The 21,481-nt window shown below is 37.3% G+C and overlaps 1 protein-coding gene across 1 annotated transcript in view; it reads left to right on the top strand.

Moving 5' to 3' along the window:
- Positions 1–21,481, top strand: part of LOC122794348 (cytochrome P450 2K1-like) — a 601,970-nt gene that overhangs the window by 238,504 nt on the left and 341,985 nt on the right. Inside the window, exon 6 of the mRNA XM_044062659.1 lies at positions 10,290–10,431. Within this exon, the coding sequence (XP_043918594.1) occupies positions 10,290–10,431 (142 nt within the window). The remainder of the gene's footprint in view (positions 1–10,289; positions 10,432–21,481) is intronic.

The following is a 21,481-nucleotide window of genomic DNA, read 5'->3' as shown; positions in this document are numbered from 1 at the left end:
CACAGCTATCTACACAAATGCCAGCAATCAGTAATCTGGGATGATAACATATCACCTCACCTCCCAGTTACTGTCAGAGTTCCCCAAGGGTCTACCATTGGCCCTCTGCTATTCTCACTTTTCACTAACAACCTACATACTGTCACCACACAAGCATCTCTTATACAGTATGCACAGATGACTCTACTCTCCTACTGTACCCCCACTCTACCAGAACTACAACCAATCACACAGGAATCATTCTGTTCTGTAGCAAGCTGGCTATCCAATGTCCAGCTCCCATTCAACCCATGTAAGACAAAACTTTTCCTGTTCCAACCTTCCAAAGCCACCCAAAACACCCCCCACTTCAACATTCTCGCCAAAGACAATGCCATCACCTCTCCATCAGAATACAAAAAAATTACATGGTGTGGAAATAGACAACAAACTTAGATTTGACACCCACATATCTCTCACAATAAAAAAAGTTCACAAGAAACTTGGTGCATTATATCGAAGCCACCAATTCCAAACCAAGGCCGCTAGAATCTCCATAGCCAATTTCCAGCTAATCTCCACCCTACTCTATGCATCCCCTATACTTACCAACCTTAGACAGACAAGCTGGATGCTTATTACAACAAAATTGCTAAATTTGCTACTGGAACCTCCTACCACAACCATCATTGTATCTCCCTTAAAGAACTAAATTGGCTAGGACTCCCACAGCTCCTTCACTTTAATCAACTCACCCTCGCGCATAAACTTATTAACCACCCCCATAACATCCCTTCCCTTCAATCCCTTCTCTAACCCTATCACTCCACTAGGCCCCTAAGATCAAGCAACAAAAATCAACTCACTGTTATCAAACCCAAAAACTCAGCAGGAGAAGCCATATTTTCATGTACCATATCTAAACTTTGGAACAATTTTCCACCCTCTATAACTACTCTACCTTCCAGCAGCCTTTTCAAGACTGCGCTCAAATTCCACTTAAATTTGCACTGGCTTTGTCCTCATTCCAATCCAGACTAACACCCCCACCCTTACCTCCCCCCACCTAGACTCTTAACCCAACTATACTACCGCCACTACTAACCACAGTCAGAATTAGCTAGTTGTCTTTACATACTTTAAAATCTTAACTTGCAACATTTACTGTATATACTGTTGATAATCAATATCTTGTTATTGTATTAAAGCCAACAACCTGTAATGTTTACTATTGCTGCAACTTTGTATCTCTATTTATCATGTACATGATGTGGAGCTTTTCTCCCCGGGCATCTGCTGAAAAAGGACCTGCGTCCAGTCGGAATTTCCTAGTGAACAAATGTAAATAAATAAATAAATAAAGTAAAAATAAAAAGAAACAGGGCAAGACAGTGATAAGATGATGAAGTAGATGGTGTGAAAGAAAGATGCTCAATGAGAGGAAGCAGTGAAGCTGTTAAAGTATTGTTGGCAAAAGAAATGGTATTTATAAAACTGAGGCATTTTGAAGGCAGGTGCATTTAAATTTAACCTTAAGATTTTTTTTTTTTATTCAGTTTGGAATTTAAGAATTGTTGCAGTTATCTTTGCTTTGAAGGTAGTGATTCTTTAGTTCTTCAGCTTTGAACAAGTTTATTTTAGCAAAATAACCATGGTTTGACTGTGATTCCTTTGTGTGGGTTTTGTGGTCTGAAATTTTTCAAATATTTAAACATTGAGTGTTATGCAATGATCCTAAACTAGTGTGTCCCACCAAGGAACAATTACCCTTTTTATGGTGTGTAAAAATAGGTTTATAGGAGGATACTAAGCTAGCAGCCCTAAAGCCTCTATCAGCCTAGCCATGTTAGTCCCGGGTTGCCTCAGTTGTCCTTGGTTAGATGGACATACAATACAGATCAGCACCAACTACCCCTGCCTATGTGGGACATGGGTGCCATCCCAGGGATGAATTTGCAGTCACCCATACATTTGTCCAGGCTGCACTTGAATAGGGTCATTGAGGAGCTCTGCTTCACATGAATTTGAAGTTTATTCCAGAGCATCGGCAATCTCTGGGAGATATACTTGTCTCTCCATTATGTTCTGTTAATGTCACTGGCAAGGTTGAGATCCCTAGAGTGTGTGACTGTAGTTTGTAAATGTGCAGCATTTCCATCAGGTCAGGGTCAGAGACTGCAATCTAGGCCAGGCACAGGTTGCTTCTCAGTAGCCTGCATGATGCAAAGTACAGTGACAGGGCTTTCAGTCTATCCACGTAGGTCATGATTTGGAGGCGCTGTATCTTCTTAGTGAGAAACCACTGTGGTCTGTCCAATTGCTGCAGGTGTCTGGTGAGATGCATGCAAAAGGAACATTGTACTCTGCTAATGGTCTGATTAGGGTCGAGTAAAGTGGGGTTATAACATCCTTAGACTTGGATGCAATGCCTTTACTTATGAGATGCAATGTAGAAGGCTTTCCTTACCACCATGGAAACCTTGTGGTCAAAGTTCAGATTGCTGTTAACATGTGTTCCCAGATCTCCTACCTCTGGGTTTATACTGAGAGGGGTGCTGTCAGTATTGTAATTAGTGGGGAATGCCACTTTACCAAACAGGATAATAGTGCACTTTTTTGCATTTAGTTTTAGACCATGATTTTGACAAGAGTCATTTGTTTGTGTTAGCCCCTCCTGTAATATGTTAACATCACTGGGGAACTTAATTGTGCCTAGTTTATGGTCATCAGTGAACTTAGTAAGCCAAAGGCCATCTACTTTAGCCTGGACATCTGAGAAATAGATTCCAAATAGTAAAGGGCCAAGTACATATACCTATGATACACCACTGGTGTTGAGTCTACTGCTAGAAGTGGAGTCAGCAAATTTGACCGTATGTGTTCTGTTGGTGAGCCAATTTGGTACCCATCTAGTAATGTAAGGGTTTACACCTAGCTGGGAGAGTTTTTTAATGATACCCGACTGGGGGATTGTACCAAAGGTTTTGGCTAGGTCCAGATATGCGGTATGCACTGTCTTACCTTCTTCTAGGGCTTTGGTGACTTTCCCAAAGAAGTCTACCAGGTTCAATAAGCATGATCTACCCTTAAAAAAGCCAAACTGTGTTGGGTCAAGGGTATGAAGGTCAGCTATGTCCTTCTTGATGAGATGCATGATGATCCTTTCCATGGCCTTGCAGATGAGGCTGGTTAGACTTACAAGTCTATAGTTCCCAGGGTCGGTTGATGGTCCCCCGTTGTGCAAGGCTATTACTGTTGCTGTTCTCCATTCTGCTTGTACAAAGACAGTTCTCTGGCTGTGGTTAAAGTCAGTGGCAAGTGAGTCAGCTAGGTCCTATTTTAGATTGCTTGGTAAGCAACCTGGGATGTTATCTGGTCCTGTTGAGGCCATGTTTTTGGCACTGGAGAGCCCAGGTATGACCTTTCCTCTAGATCAGTAGGTAGAGAACTGGTGTCAGGTATGCTTGGGCTAATGCTAGTAGAGATGGGGGGGGGTGTTTGTGCCAAATCTGTCAGCGAGCAGGTTGGCAATTTCCTCCGGTATAGTGTGAGTAGTGCCATCTACTACCAATTCGGCACATAGCTGGGCACTCTCTTTTAGATTTTGGATGTAGTTAAAGAATGCCTCTTGGCCAGGGATACTATTTTAACTTCATAATTAGCTTTAGAGAACTTTACAAGACTTCTGATTTGGTTGTTCAATCTATGGAGAGAATTCTTCCTCAGCAGAGGCAGTTGCCTCTTGCTCTTTGTGATCAATTTTTTCATTTTGTTATACAATCTGTTTATAACAGAAGTCCACCAAGGTGGCTTGTTTCTTCGGGAGGGCCTGGTCTTAATCCGGTCAGGTACAGCTGAGTCTATACAGTTGCTAAGATGATTATACAGGGCATTTGTGTATATCTCTGCATATGAGTCATTATTGCCTGTGATTGCAGATGGAATAAAACTTTTTATACTATCACTTATTAGGCTGTAGTTTGCTTTGGAGAAGTTTCTTAGTTTTTTCTTTTTTTTTTTTTTTTTTTGGCTCCTTTGGGGGTGTGGGGTCCAATAGTTACTTCAAATGAGACTGATTTGATTTTATCAGGGAGGGCATTACACAGCAGATAGTGCAGTGACTACTCATGCTGGTGAATACTATGTCAAAGACATTAGAGCCCCATCTGGGGGGTGCAGACCATCTATTCCAGAGTATTTGCATTGACAAAGTCCAGGAACCTCTGAGCAAGCATGTTTGAGCTTGTGCATGTTACCCAGTCGATGGAGGAATAATTGAAATCTTCTATGACTAAGGTGTTGGCCTGTATAGCAAGTGACTCCAGTAAGTCCAGGTAGGCATTTGGTTCATGAAGGGGAACCTATAGCTAGCAATGATATGGTAGAGTGTTTTGCCTATAGTTAATTGGGCATGGTGTAGTTCAAGAGAGTACTGCTTGACCAGTCTCGACGTGTACTTGGCTTTAATGAAGACGGATACACTTCCACCTTTGGTTCTTTCATGCTCATTATGAAGTCTGAGTGTGTGGAAAGCATTGTAGACTTGCACAGTTGGGGTGCTTTCTTTCACCTTGAACCATGTTTCAGTGACTACACAGACATCAGCATCTTCCAAGGTGAAGAGTGTTTCTAGGCAATGCAGTTTCTTGTTTAGACTCCTAGCATTAAGCAGCAGAACCTGGAGTTTGTCTCAAGGAGATTTTGATATGTCAGAAATTTTGTTGTTTTAACATTGCCTAGAAAAGACACTATGGGGGAGGCAAGCACCTTAGCCATTATCCGAAAGCCTAGGGGAGACAGGTGCAGACCATCTCTCGCAAAGCAGTGTGGCCTGTCAACCATGTCTTCCAAGGATGACAAATATTTAATCCCCCTGGGCTGACACCAGATGCTAAACCAGTTGTTGAAGTCAATTGTTTTTTGTTTGTATTGTGGCATCATCCTGGGTGAAGGTCGAATGCTGCTTAAGGCTAGGGTCATACTTGCCTGGGACATATAATCTGAGAGGTCAGTCTTGTTTCTCTTCATGTAGTCCAGGGAGATATGTCTCAAGTCATTAAACTCAACATGAACTATGACTTGAGTGCATGTGTGATCTGACAGATCCTGGCACCTGATAGGCAGCTGACCCTGACCTTATCCTTGTCCAGCCTGGTGAGGGGGACATCTGTATGTCTCACTGTGGAGTCTCCTGTGATGAAGACATTAGGTTTTGAGGTGTTTTGCCTTAGGGGCTTATTTGGTGAGACACTGATATGTGTGTTATATGCAGTTGTTTCTATACATGTTGAGGTGAGCGCAAATAATTTGCACTTGGGAAGTCTCTGATCTTTTGGTAGGCTTCTAGTGAGTACCTCCACATATGTGGGTTTGTGTGTTGTGTCCTGAACTTGTATGAGAGGTGAAGTACATGAGCTAACAACCTGTATGATGTCTTGTTTTTTTGTTACTTGAGAGGATTGTTTCCAAATTTATAGTGCAATTACATCTCTCACATGTGGTATTTGTTTGTTTAAGGACTAAGTGGTTGTCAGTATACATGAGGCAATTACTACATTGCCTCAGGATGCCCAATGGTACCCAGAAGGACAATTATAAGGAATCGGAAAAGAAGCCTAAGCTGCATCCTCTTTAATAATCAATTTAATGTCTACTCTATGTGAAAAAAAAACAAAGAACAGAACAGGACATGCAAATTAGCCACTAATGTGATTTTTCCTCATTGCGGATATGTTTCTGAATCCAAAAATGCCACATCAAGGTAACAGTCCCTTTGACTGCAGCTCTTACTATGGTTGTCCTTGTTCTTTCTAAATCCCTGGGCATGTTTTAAAATAGGTTTGATACTCATATTTTCATTGAGACATAGCGCTGCAGTGCTACTTAACTGTGTTATGCATTTATAGTCTGTGACTTCTGTTAAATTAGTAACATCTCTCCCCTTATAGACTTGTGTACCAATTCTGCCATAAACTTAAAAATATGAAAATTACCCTTTTCACATTGATATTTTGCTAAATCACTGGTGAAAACTACCCTGTACATGCTTGATATTTGTTTTAGTACATTGACTTTTAATTGTTTACTGTTTTTTTTTTTTTTAACATAGAAAGATTTGAAGCTTTGGCACAATGCTAAATAAATTAAATTAACAGAATCAGAATTGCATGAAAATCCAGAAAAAAATAGTTTGGCAGCTATTGGATATTTCAGTACAGCTATTCATACATGCACTACACTTCATACACAAAAATGTACCTTTTCTTTCACTTGTTTTTATCCTAGTTAGTGTGGGCCTTGTACAACATAATTGCTGTGTGTGATATACGTATGAATCTGTCTCCCTCTCTCTATCTATATGTATTTATATGTTGATCTATCTATACATCTATATATACATATACATGTGTGTGGGGACAGTTAAGTTGGATGAAACTCCCAGATGTCAACAGCTGACACACTTTGGTTGACAAAGCAGATGGTCAACATGTGTGCATGACTGACAGTCCCTGGGGATAGGGTATAATTAGCAGGTGGTGTGGGGAGGAACAGCAGGTGGGCTGCCCCCTGCAGAAAAATGCTGCTTTTTAAGTTTGCATCTGGCAAAGATGTTCCTCACACATGTGTAAGTGCCCTGACATCATTTGCTTTACCGACCTTTAATATCAACCTTCATATCAGATGTTTCGGTATTTGTCAGTGCACCCATATATATATTTGTATATAAACATATGTAGTACATGCATATATATATATATATATATATATATATATATATATATATATATATATATATATATATATATATATATATATATATATATATATATTATATATACATATATATATATATATATATATGTATATAAAACTCATAGAAAATATAAAAAATATATATTATACACAGTGCACGTGTGTGAGTGTCTGTATGTGGGTGTGTGTGTGTGGGTGTGTGGGTGTACATGTATGGATGGAGAAAATGATGGGAAGAATTATCATGGAAATGATCAGTAATGACATAGGAAACCCTAGACTTTGGACCTAACCAAATTTGGTTTCATCTAGGGCAGGTCATACCTTCTCAACATGGTGTACCTCTTTGAGAAGGTCACCAAAGCAATGGATGAGGGTAAAATGATTCACACTGTCCATTTGGGTATTGTTCAGAAACTCGAGAAGTTAGCTACAAATCCTTATGTCACTCATTGGATAGCCAGCTAGCTCACAGACAGAGCCCAGGAAGTTAGAATTGGTGATTCCACCTCTGCAAAGAGGCCAGTCACAAGTGGAATCCCACAAGGATCAGTTTTGAAACCGCCCCTTTTTGGCATGTACTTCTCTGAAGTCAAGGCCAGTGCCATTGGCATCTGACTGACTAGAGGCCAACTGAATTTGCAGATTATTGCAAATTAAGAACTGTCATTGAATCCCCCACTGACACAAATGTTCTCCAGGAAGGACTGACACAGACAAACAACTGAGGTCAGAGCCATGGACTAAAACTAAATGCTAAGAAATGTGTAATAGTATCCTTCATGAAGTCATCCACTTCTGGTAACTATCATATTGACAACACACCCCTAAGAGTTGACCCGGTGGTAAGGGACTTGGGAACACACACACACACACACACACACACACACACACACACACACACACACACACACACACCTAGCCTTTGATCATCATGTGTCTACAGTAATGAGGGAATCATTCTGTGTTGCACAAATTATAAACAAAGGTATGGCATCTAAGTCCAAGGAAGTCATTGTTCCACTGTATTCGGCATTCATCAGACTATCATTGAGTATAATACCCCCTTTGGTATATACCTATCCAGACATATCCAACAATTAGAACATCTGCAGAGGTTCCACACTAAAATAATAAAGTGAGTAAGTAACATGTCCTATGCAGACTGTCTGAAGGGCCTATCCCTGTATATACTCTCTACAGGCTGTTGAGAGGAGATCTAAGCCTGGCATACAAGGCTTTCGCAGACCCCACTCTGATGGACCCTGCATATCTACAAAACAAACAGCACCAGAATTACCCATTCTAAAGACATAAACCTTGCCTGTGATATAAATAGGACCTGTTAGAGAGACAACTGTGTATCCTACAGATTACCCTTCTCTGGTACAGACTCCCTATCCATGTGAAGTAGAGTTCATCCCCAACCCAACTAAAGTGTAATGTTGATAATTGGATGGGGAACAGGAAATTCAGCCCTGGTTTGGCATCTAGGTCTGTAATGGACACAAGCAGCCTGCAAATGGTTCCTCTCTCAGACCCCTACTTACACTTATGAGTACTAGGACTTGTCTGATATTTGGGATGCATGGCTATGCTTAAAGATGTCATTGTGTTCATTAGCCTGGTAAACACCTACAAACCTGTGTTTGCAAATGAGAGGGACAGATGCACATGTGTGTGTGTGTGTGTGTGTGTGTGTGTGTGTGTGTGTGTGTGTGTGTGTGTGTGTGTGTGTGTTTTATATAAATATATATATATATATATATATATATATATATATATATATATATATATATATATATATATATATATATATATATATATATATATATATATATATATATATATACATACACACACACACACACACACACACACACACACAGAGACATATATATATATATATATATATATATATATATATATATATATGTGTGTGTGTGTATATCAGTCTACTTCATATGGTCGACAGTTCATATGGTCGAAACTCATTTGGTCGACGGCTCATTTGGTCGACAGCCAGTATTCAAGGCACTTAACAGGGATTCGCCCCCCCTCCCCAAAGTTGTGCGACCCTGGAGTTGATATATATAGTTAGGGGGGTGTTGGGGACACAGCCCTCCACAATGGGGAGTGTGGGGGCCAAAGCCCCCCCACTAATATTCGTTTAATATTCGTTTAAAACATGAAAATACAACAAAAACTAAACATTTTAAACTAATATAGTTGGGGAGCTGTGCCCTTCACAACCCCCTAACTATATATATCAACTCCAGGGTTGCACAACTTTGGGGAGGAGGGCAAATCCCTGTTAAGTGCCTTGAATACTGGTTGTTGACCAAATGAGCCGTCGACCAAATGAGTTTTGACCATATGAATGTCGACCATATGAAGTAGACCCGTATATATAAACACCTGTCATAGCGGAAAACAGTTGGAATCCAAGATTGAAATACATATAAAATGGAAACACACAATCTTTTTTTTTTTTTTTTGCAGGTAGGCAGTCCTGTATACCATCTCTAAGAATGCACTGTAGTGGGGAAAGGATATATTCCCAATCCCCATTATACTATGATCTCATGCACATAAATAGCAGCAAAGTTCAAAAAAGTTCATTTTCAAACACTGTAGCCAATTATTCAAGCAGGCAAATAGTTGAAAGTTTGAGAGCTTGAATGGAAAGGTACACATATATATTTCTTTCATTCATAAACATTAAATGAATTTATGTATTTGAGTGTGTCTATCTGCAAATTTTGTTGAAAGACAGCAAAATATCTATGTATTATAACTTGTCCTGTCATTCTGCTAATTGTATGCCTTTTAATGTTCCTTTTACCAGTAAAACACTGAAATACTAAACATAAAGTGTGTGCCATCACTTTTATTAGTACTACCATTATATTCAAGATTAAGCATAATTTACCCAATTGATTGTAATGAAAAGATGTTTTACTAATAGACACAACTTCAGAATCATTAAATGTACACTAGTACTGCCTTTGTGACATGAGACAAGTGGCGGTTCTCAGCATGTTCTGACAGCCCAAGTTTATACTCAGAGAATAGCGTGGATGTCTGCTATTTAGACAGAATGAGCACTATTGGGTTTTCTGGATATATCCATCACTGACGGCCCAGGAATTGGGGTATAGATAAATTGCTTCTATCTCATGATACCTGTGGTCATACATTTGTAAGTAGGGAAGAAAAAATATGTTCCCCCAAGTCAGACTGAGTTAGATACTTGATATTGTTTCTGCTGTAGAAGATACTTAGCTTGCAGGTGTTTCATGTGTTTGGAAGTGATATGCCTAACAAAGGTCCACATTAAATTACTTGGTAGCCACAACAGGGAGAAGACAGTGATTGTAACAGGAAGACACATTGGAGCACTAAGCTTAGCCATTCAGACACGCAAGTCATTTAATGAGTCTTGGTAATGAAGAAATAGTGTAAAGATAAAACTTATTTTTGCTTTAGTGTTACATTGCAGTATGCTATACAGACAGTTATGCTATACAGTAAGTCCATTTTCCTCTGTGTTTAAGGAAAAGAAGAATGCAAAGTCATACTTTCATGATGAAAACCTTATGGCAACAGTGACCAACTTGTTCACAGCTGGAATGGAGACTACATCCACCACTCTCCGCTGGGGAATACTTTACATGATGAAATACCCTGAAATTCAAAGTAAGAGGTGTACTGTCTCTATTAACTATCTAACATCAGTACTGTTCTTCATATTCAGTAGCTTTAGATTCTAAAAACTACTTAACTGTCAGCTGAATAAAAGCAAAAAGTCACTTGACCTTCAAAAGTACCCCATTTGCAGTTATATTTATTAAAACTGAATAAAAAATGACTGGATCATTGTCCTTTAAATCAATGCTTTAATTTTCTCTGTTTCTTATAAATTTGTTTATCAATAAGCAACCCACAGTGGTCAATACTGGGGAGTACTACACCACTGAAAGGAAGAGGCATTAAACCAATGCCCCATCTGCCTGAACTGACAATAGTTTAGGTAAATGTAAAATATCCCATGTGCACCTGTCAAATATGGTAAGGACTTTTATTTATATACAAAAATAACTCTTATTTACATATTTACAAATATTTACATATGTACAAATATATAAATATACAAATCTGTTTATACATATTCATAATTTCCTTTCACTTGTGCTAAATTTTCATCCCTATAAGATCTCTTTTTCCATAATCACCATCTGATTTTACTTAATATTATTATTGCTAAAATCCATTTACCGTTAAGCAGAATTTCATTTATTCTTTCATTCCATATAACATAAAATAACTTATCTATTCTTTTAACATATGCTTTACTTTCATTCTCATAATAGCCATATTTAATCATATCCATGATTATTTTATCCACTTTTTTATATATATAAAAAAATGCTTTGCATAGTTTTCCTAATAACTTTTTTACTCTTTTTAGATTTTAAAAACACATGCTCTGTAGTTTCTTCTTCTTGACAATGAAAACATATTCTATCTCTTTTCTTTTTATATGGCATATTTCCTCTTACTGATAATTTATCTATTATATCCAGAAAAAAATCTTTAACATTCTACTTTCTAATTATACAATTTGCTTCTTATTTTTATAGCTTTAATTTTTTTTATCTGCTACCTACCCCCATAGTTTTACATAGTAATGTTTTATCATTACATTCTACTTTTCTATCTTTTTCTATATCATTAATTTTTATTTTCCACAAAAAATATTTTTCTTGGTAACATTTTATTTCTTTATTTTTACACTTTATTTGTCTTTTACTCTATTTTACTATACCCCCAAATTTATCATACTTATATTTATACAGTTTTACTACTAATCTCTCATCTTTTTCATTTATCAACTTTGTCTTTGTCCAAATCTAATGAAGCAGTATATACCACAGGGTTAATTAACCCTAAACATCCTTCTTTATTTACATACAAAACTTCTCTTTTTACTGGGTTTAATCTAAAACCTCATATAAATTAAAAAAATTGATCTGCAATAATTCCTTTTCAAATACTTTTGGCAACATAAATACAATTGCAAAGTATGTTATTTTCCCATCAGTACTGAGTTTATCAAATAAGCCTTTCTCTGATTGATAATTTAGTTGTTGTCCAGAAAAGACACGTTTGCTTTATTTATTCTATTGTTTTTTCCCATTGAATTCTACTTAGACCTTTATTCCCAAATGTTTAGAAATTTCATTAATTGTAAAATATATACCCCTGATCTTTACCACATCACCTAAACCTTTACTTTTCTCTTTATTTAAAGCCATCCCTTTCATGTATATACACTCATCTATGCAAATGATTACTTCTTTTATCCATTTTTTTTTTTTGCAATTATTATGATGTTATCTGCATATGTTAACAGAACTGGAATTCTTAACCCTTCAGGTGTTATATGCCTTGCCTCCTTCATTTTGTAATTTGTTTCACATACTATCAAATTCATAACTAATGCAACAAGTATGCAACTCATGGCACATCACTGTCTTTCACTACTCTTCATATACAACTCTTGGCTTAACCAGACATTTACAAGTATTTTTACTTTATTATTACTATACTCTGACATACATAATTTCTTAACTTTCTTGCTTATATTATATTCTTTCATTATTGCTCATAAGATTTCATGTCCAATTGTGTCAAATGTCTTATTAAGATCTCCTTTCATGATTTTTGCTTCTTTTCTGTTCATATCATTCACATTTTCTCTAACAATCATTAATCATTCTTGATGACCCGTCCCCTTTATACTGCATATGCTGTCGTCCATAATATTCTCCATTTTAGTTTCAAATCTCTTTTGTATTATTGTCATAAAGATCTTCTAATCATTATTATTCAGTACTACTGGTCTTCGTTTTTTTTAATTCTTTTTTATCTTCCTTCTTCCATATGAATTTAAGAATTCCATTGCATAATTATTTGCACCCAAAAATTTCATTTAACAATTCATTCAAAATCTTTATTTTTTTTGACAATCCCTTAAAGTTGTATACATTTCATACCAAGTTTCTATCTGAGCCTGCAGCTGAATCTATATTTTTTCTTGCCTTGATACTTTATCTAGTTCATGTAAAGAAATCTTCTTTTTCCAACTCTTTATTCTCTTTTTCTGTTAACGTTTTTACTTTCCATGTTTTTTTACTGCCTTTTCTTTTTCATTAAAATTTTTTGCACCACTTGTACTACACTGTTCATAATATTTTCCTGATTTCTTTCTGTTTCTCCTTTTACATTGTTTATTTCTCTCATTACACTACCATCTTCCTTTAATAATCTGCTTAAGTAACTCAATACGTCTCTTTTTCCTTGTAAAAAAATAGCTTTGCTTAATATAACAATTCTCATATTTTTTTTCAATGTCCTTCATATAATTCTTTTTTTCTGTCAAAGTACTTTCTATCATTATGTTTTAAATATTCTAATGCATTGTTTTATGTTCTTTTATATTTTTCTTTCTCTACTTTTCTCACATCATATTGCCATTATAAAATGTTTTCATAGAAATATGATCTTTCCATAACTGTATTACTAATCTCTTTCCTTCTTCATTCCTTGCTTTGTCATTTATCCTTTCTATTCCTTTGCCTCTGTTTATATATCCCTTGTTTACTTTTATCTCTGGCCATATTGCAAGATGATCAGAAAATCTTGTTTCATCTCCCTCTCCTCCTATAACTAAACCTTTCTGATACTATAAAATAAACATACCCCTTTTGTAAGTCCGTAGATTTTGTCCAAGAGTTTAACTTATCACATCTTTTAACTTCTAACATTTTTCTTATATAATTTCCTTTCTTTTTACACTTGTCTCTTAAATCATAATTAAAGTTTCCTGTTATTATAATATTCATATTTATTACAACATATTAAAATCTGACTAAATAATCTTTCCCTTTCTTTACAGTTCGTATAAGCATATAATGTTGTAATTCTATATACTTGTTCTTTCCATTTTAATTCTACAATGGTTAATATTCCCATTTTTGCTAATGTTACACCTAATATCTTTACTGAATTTCTACAGAATATGGTTCTTCTAGAACATCTCTCATTTACAAATACAGTGGGGGAAGTGCCCAGTGCCCTGTTTAAGTTTCCCCCAGTCAGCATGAATAAGCACCTGGGTCTTCCCTGAAAGGGGGAATTGGCGTAATAGGACTAATCTGGTAAACAGAGTATAAATAAAATAAAAATAAAATTTCAAGGCCTGATGCCACAGGTACAAAGGCCTCATTTCAATGCAGTGGATCCAGAAATTCCCCAGTAATGCCCACTCTGAAGGGTATTATGGTGGTAAAAAATGCTTTCTCTATAACTTAATAACATATGATAAAATGAAATCTGAGACAAAATGTTGTTTTCTTTAACTGATGTTAATTACTTTCTCCACCTCATATATAGGAAAATGAGAACTATGGTAAACTCTTTTCAACCCATTTTTTAACCATTTTCTTATCTGTAATGTATCAAGTCCTGCAGTGTATTTTGGTGTAGTTTATGCTAGGGTTTAATTTCTGTGAATTGTATGTTCTGTGAACTGTATGTTCTGTTTCTATTTTTTTTTTAGCAGACACTGGTGATCTCATGCATACAAACACACACACACATACATACACACACACACATTTACTTACTAGTTGCTTTTCATGGTGCATTGTACTATGAATAAGACACAAATGGCCAGCAATGAGGTATGAGGTATTCCACTGATGAAGGCAGTTATGGAGGATTAAACTTTGAATTACCTTCTACATGGTAGTATTGTTAGTTTTTTTTGCCAAATACACCTCAGTGCTGGCCATTTGTGTTTTGCTCTAGATTTGATTTGGCCCTGCATTTGCCGTACGTGCAGAGCTCTCTCACTTCGGCATTTTAGTGTGAATCCAGTGTCGGCAAGACTCCAGTGAAAATAACATGCTGCATTTGATACTTTGAAGTTTCAGACCATCCTGGAGACACCGTTATTATCAATGAGTTGTGTTCCTTCTCCATCTGCTATATGAAAGCTGTCTTTAACTTGTTTTCATTTTAAGTAATCCTGTTTTTGCCTCATCTCTCAGAGCTGGAGCTCTTGTTTGAATTAGAGAGAAAATGATGGCTTCATACTGTATTGTACGTTTCTGTCCTCTATGACTTTATAGTACCATGCTTTTCATTGACTTTGCTTATAGTTTCTTTGTATTTTACTTACTTTAAAATTGTTTCTAGTTAATGTGTTTGATTGTCTTGTCTGAATTCACTTTAGGCTAACTGCAGTGTGGTTTTACATTAAGAAAGCCTGAGATTGCTTTTCTAGTGGAAGGAGAAGCTGACCTGGTCTGTCTGAACTGGAGATCATACAGGAAAGCTTTATGTGAGACTGCTTGAATGATCAGAGGTCTTTTACTTTTTTTTTTAGTCAGTTTTCTATGTCTCTATAAATTCTGCATATTTGCACAGTTCTTGGCTCATTTCCACAGAGCTCTCAAACACTTAACTTGTATCCAGTGCAGTCCTGTCACAGGTAAGTATTTTAAAATGACTTTTTGCACTCTCTTAAGATATTTAAGAGTACTGCTACTGTGTTTTAAGTCTCTGTATTGATTTTTCTGCCCTCTGTCTCTGTATAGTGCTATGCTTTTCAGTGACCTTGCTGCTGGTTTCCCTGTATTGTAGTCATTTTAAAACTGTGCATTTCTAGCTAGTTTGATTGTCCTGTTTGAATTCACTTTGGGATAACTGTAGTGTGATTTTACATTAAAAAGGTCTGGGCCTGCTTTTGTACTGATTGTATTATGTGGTCTGGTCTACCTGAGCTGGGAATCAGTCAGGAAGGCTTTAAATGAAACTGCTTCATTGGTCAGAGAGCTATTTGCTTTGCTTAGTCAGTTTTCTGTGCTTCTATTAATGTGGTATACTTGCCCAGCACTGCTCATCCTATATAGGTTGCTATACGTGCCATGTATAGACACAGGCATGTAGGTATTTTATTAGTAAAATATCAGTTCTATCAGATTTCCCTCATATTCAGTTGTACAGGACTATCTGGTTTGCACAGGAGTAAGCACTACCTCACATACTTCAGAGCAGAAACTCCCATTAACATTCTTTTCTGCAAAAACTTTTGCATTGCTAATAAAAAAAAAAGGCCAGTAACCATGGGCATGAAAATCCCTGCTATCCTTAGCCAGTCTGCTGAATACAGGCACCCTGAGACAATGTAGCAATTGCCTTATGTTTACTGACAACTAATTGATAAACAAATTGATAAGGTATGTGAGAGATGTATTTACACATCAGTGAAGGCAAAGCTCCCACATACAAGCACACATAATACCAGTCAGGTTGTCAGAATGACACACACTATATCCACCACACACAGTATGGATCAGACACAAAGACTCACATGTGCTGAGGGTCTTAAAAGTAATCTTCTTAAATGCCAAAGACCACCAAGACATTGGACCTGCAACAAATGCCAAATCTCATGGAGCCTTGGCTTCAAAGCGAATAAGGCAAGCCACCAAAAAAAAAACCAATATTTTAGTCTTAGGAGACTCCATTTTGCAACACATGGATGCCCCACTCACCAGACTGAGCAAAGAGAAAGTCACAGTCAGTTGTCTGTCAGGGGCCAGGATCTGCCAGCTCACGCATGCACTCAGGAATTTGGAACAGAAGTACGGGTATGACTCAGCCATAGTCCTTGTGGGTGTTAATGAAATGAAAAGTACCTTCTTGGACTATATGAAGAGAAATATTATGGAGCACTCGGATTATGTGTCCCATGTTGGCATGAGCCTAGTATTGAGCAGCATTCTGCCTTCACCAAGGAAGACGCTAAAATATGACCAGAATATAATCAATTTTAATAACTCTCTTAGCATCTGTTGTCATTCCAAGGGGTGAAATATTTGTCATCTTGGGAAGACATGGTCTACAGACAACATAGCTTTGCCAAAGATGGTCTGCACCTGTCCTTTTTAGACTTGGAATGTTAATAAAAACATTGTCTTCCTCCATAGTGCAATTTTTAAGTAATGCCAAACCGAAAAAAACTTTCATCATAGCAAAAGCAATCTAAAGATATTGCTACTCAATGCCAGGAGTCCACACCCTGGAGAATGCAGACATCTGTGCAGTTACAGATAAACAGTTTAAAGCCAAAGCGAGCACACCAACAGTGCAGGGCTATAGTACCTTCCACCTTTTTAGGCTAGCTATTGCACAGGCAAGGACTAAAGGTTGATGCATCTCAATCTACATAAGAAATGATATCACCTCAAGGTTGGGCAAACAAGATTACCCACTTGACTCTCCATGTCCGGATTGCTATAGGCAATGTCCCATACAATATCCTTGCAAGGTATAGGTCCCAGGAAACGGGTATGTATCACTTCACCTAAAACTCATTTCACCTAAACTCATTTCACCAAGACCAAATCACCTAAAGTTCATTTCACCTAAAACTCATTTCACTGACAAGTAGTAATCTAACGCAATTGAAAGGTATATATCCTTTTCCCCACTGTAGTGCGATCCTGGTGTTAGTATATATATTAAGGGGGGTGCAGCCCCCCCCCCACATTAGGGGGTGTGGGGGGGCATAGCCCCCACCTAGTTGTCTTTTACCAAATGTAAAACAAAACCAAACAACATAAAACCAAAATAAGTGGGGGCTGTGCCCTCCCCCCACCCCCCTTAATATATATACTAACACCAGGATCACACTACAGTGGGGGAAAAGGACATATACCTTTGACTTGCCTTATTGTACTACTTGTTAGTGAAATGAGTTTTAGGTGAAATGAGTTTTAGGTGAAATGAACTTTAATGATTTGGTTTCGGTGAAATGAGTTTAGGTGAAATGAGTTTTAGGTGAAGTGATGCGTACTGCCAGGAAACACATAGCTAATACTTAAATGTAATGGAGACTCTCACCATTCAACCCAACACCAGATTCATGGGTGACTTTGACCACCCCACCGTTAACTGGGTATCATACACAGCCCCAAACGTGCAGGCCCAGAGATTTTTTTTACTTTGTAAACATGAGCACACTGCATCAGTGAGTCTACACACCAACTAGGGGTGCAAACATACTGGACCTGGTCCTCACAAACATGGAAGAATGCTGCACCTCCCTAGAGAAACATCCTCTCTGGTAAGGTCCGACCATAAAGCTGTCAGTTTGAAAGATAAATAAAACCTGTGCCCTCAGCTAACCCCAGTGAGAAAGTAGTCTAAGGCAAATGTCCTATTATTACGTGATAACATGGCAAATTTCAACCCCCCCCCACAGAATCCTATGAACACAGCTGCCTATGTAGAATTGTTACAAAATCTCTGTATAAATATGTTAATAGATGCATTAAGATAAATGTGCTACTAGGAATAAGCTTAGAACAAACTTAAAAAAAAACAAGTCACGCTGGTGGAATCCTAACATAAATAGGTTATGGCACAAAAGGAAGAGAGTCATGGCAAAAGTTAGGAAATACAAGACACAGTAGGATACAAATTCTCTCATCAAGCTAAACTACTCAGGGGACAAATCAAGTCTACAAAGGAAAATGTTGAGGTAAAAATAGCCTCACAGGCCAAGAACAGCTTTAAAGCGTTCTTTTTTTTATGTCTGCAACGTCAAAGACATTACATAAAAATGTGCTAAACTAATTGTAAATGAAGCCAGCTACACAGACCCAGAAGATACAGCAAATCTACTGACTAACAAATTCATCTCCAGTTTTGCCCTTCTTCCCTATCACTCCTCAGGAAATAACATCAAACATAACCTCTCAACTATTACTAGGGAGTAGGTCCTAAATGCACTTTACAGAGCCATGAACACTGCATTGATGGGACCCGATAATGTCCCAGGATGCTTACTAAACAGCATGAGACACAGCCTTACAGGGACCAATGAAGTCACTTTTCATAGGTTCATAGGGAGATACTAGGCTAGCTGCTCTTCTGGGCCATTTTAAGTGCAGAAAATTATCCAAAGGTGAGACTCATGCCCTGTACTTTGTGTTTCTGAGGTAAGCACCTTAACCATTATTCCAACCCTCCCCACAAATTCAGCCTTAGCCTCCAGTCAAGCTTTGTGCCATATGAATGGAGAACTGCATTGGTTATCCATCTGTACAAGGATGGGCCTTCCAAAGATCCAGGAAACTAGAGACCCATATGTCTAACTAGTCTTGTATGCAAATCCATGAAAGAATTATCAAGGAAATGATAAATGATGACACAGAAAATCTTCAGACACTGGATCCAGCCCAGTTTGATTTTATCAGGGGAAGATCATGCCTATTCAACCTTGTGAACTTAATAGAGAACATCACCAAGGCAATGAATGAGGGCAAAACAGTGCATATTGCCTACCTTGACTTGGCCATGGCATTTGATACAATACCCACTTGGGCATTGTAATGAAACTCATGGAATTCAGCAGACACCTCTATGATTTTACACTGGATAGCCAGTTAGTTCTTAGATAGGACCCAGGAAGTTAGGATAGGACAGTTCACCTCTAATAAGAGAAGGGTGACTACTGGACTCCCTCAGGTTTCTGTGCTGGGCCAAGCCTTTTTGACATCAGCTTCTCAGAGGCCTAGGCCAACATAAAGTGTCTCTGCCTGACCAAACTTTGCTGATCATTGCAAACTTGGAGCAGTCACAGAATTTCTCCCAGACACTAATGTTGCTCTGGGAAGGACAAACACAGGCAAATAACTGGTAGAAGACCCACTGTTCAAAACTCAGTGCCAAGAAATGCCTAATACTGTCCTTTGGAAAGTCATCAACCCCTGACAATACCTCACTGATAACACAGCCATAAGAGTAGACCCATAAGTCAGGGATTTGGGGCCAATATTAGGCAGTAACCTGGATTTTGACCAACATAAGTCTAAGGTAGTAATGAGACCATTTTATGTTGCAATCCATGTCCAGGGAAGTCATCTTTCTGTTGTATTTGGACCCTTTTGGATCCATCATTAAGTGTAACTCCCGCTTCAGTATGTACTTGGCCAGGCACATGCAAGAACTAGAACATCCACAGAGGTTGCAATCCTCACAAAAAGAATACAGTGTGTAAACATGTCCTATGTGGGTCATCTCAGAATCCTAACCTTATACTCTATATTCTACAGGTTGTTGAGGGGCGATTATGCTCACCATACAAGGCCATCCGTGGATCCCACTGTGATGAGCCTTTTGCATATCGGCCAAACAAATAGAGTCAGCACTACTCGATCCAGGGACTTAAACCTTACACACAACATGAATTGTACTTGCTAGAGGGACAGGTATGTATCCCAGAGAATTCTACTCCTGTGAAACAGGAATCCCATCCTGGTGATGCAGAGCTTGTCCATAACACTTAAATGTAACCTGGACCATTGGATGGAAAATTGGAAATTCATCCTTGGTCTGGCTCATATGTCTCTAATGGACAGAAGCAGCCTGCAAATGTTTTACCATTCATGCTCTGGCTTGCATATAACCCTAAAATATGTCCCTAAAAATCTAGGGCAGCAAAAGAATTTGCTGTATACAATGGGAAAACTTGGCTATGCTTGTAAAGGCCATTGTGGTCATTAGCCTATTATATATATATATATATATATATATATATATATATATATATATATATATATAGCTATATATCAGGTATGGTGATATCTCAAATCTTTGGGTTAGTGGTCAGTGTACCAGTATGAAAAAATTACATTATCATGAGGTCATTTTTGTAGGATCTCATGAAAGGTTGCAGACATTACTGTAAGTGATTGAAAATGCTGGCTTTATTAAATGCTTTTTTTTTTTTTTTTTTTTTTTTTTAGAACATGGATTTAGTTTCATAGTGGGAACTCTTGTTTTTCATTGGGCTTACCATGTACATTCATGTACCCCTCTGAAACATTTTTTTTCCCAATTGGGTTTATTTTATTTATTTATTTATTTTTGCCTGTTTTTTTAATGCATGATGAAGTTCATTATAGTGGACTGAGTGTTGTGTGATAATAAAAACAGAGGTACTAGGCAGGGGTCAAAGGACTAAGTATAGCAAAATGCCACAGACACAGTGTTATCGAAGTACAATGCACATCATGAAACACATTGCTAGTCCAGTGTTATTAGAAGTTATAAGTTAAAAATAATTTTAATCATTTAAAGTTAGTGATGTTTAAAATGGCATGCTTCCTTTTTCAAATAGCTTTACATTTTATTTAGCAGAACAGTTTATAGAGTCATTGCAGGAGAAATTCCAAAAATGATGACCATTTCATGTCAATACAAAGTTTATAGTTGAAGTTCAGTTATTAATTTGGGAAGCAATATAAATTACACATTTCGTGATTATAACACATGTTGAATTTGAATGTTTCATTGCATAGAAGTTAACACATCCACAGTTTCACCACATGCAGAATACATTCAGCAATTTCTTATTCTGTGCTATAAATCTGCATGCAGCTGTCAAATATTGCAATTGCCATGGCACTATTTTTAAATGAATCCCTGTTTAAAGAAACAAAATATCTTACCTCCAGTGCTATAAACCAGTGGAAGGTTGTATTTAAATATTCCAAAAGATTTCATTTTATATATTTATATATGTGTATATATATATATATATATATATATATATATATATATATATATATATATCTATATAGGGTTACGTACTTTTCAGCAAAATACT

The sequence above is a fragment of the Protopterus annectens genome, chromosome 2.part1 (genome assembly GCF_019279795.1).
Source record: "Protopterus annectens isolate FY-2018-M chromosome 2.part1, PAN1.0, whole genome shotgun sequence".
In the NCBI taxonomy this organism is placed as follows: Eukaryota; Metazoa; Chordata; order Ceratodontiformes; family Protopteridae; genus Protopterus; species Protopterus annectens.
Note: the sequence above shows the minus strand (reverse complement) of the source record. Positions and strands in the feature narration are given on the sequence as shown.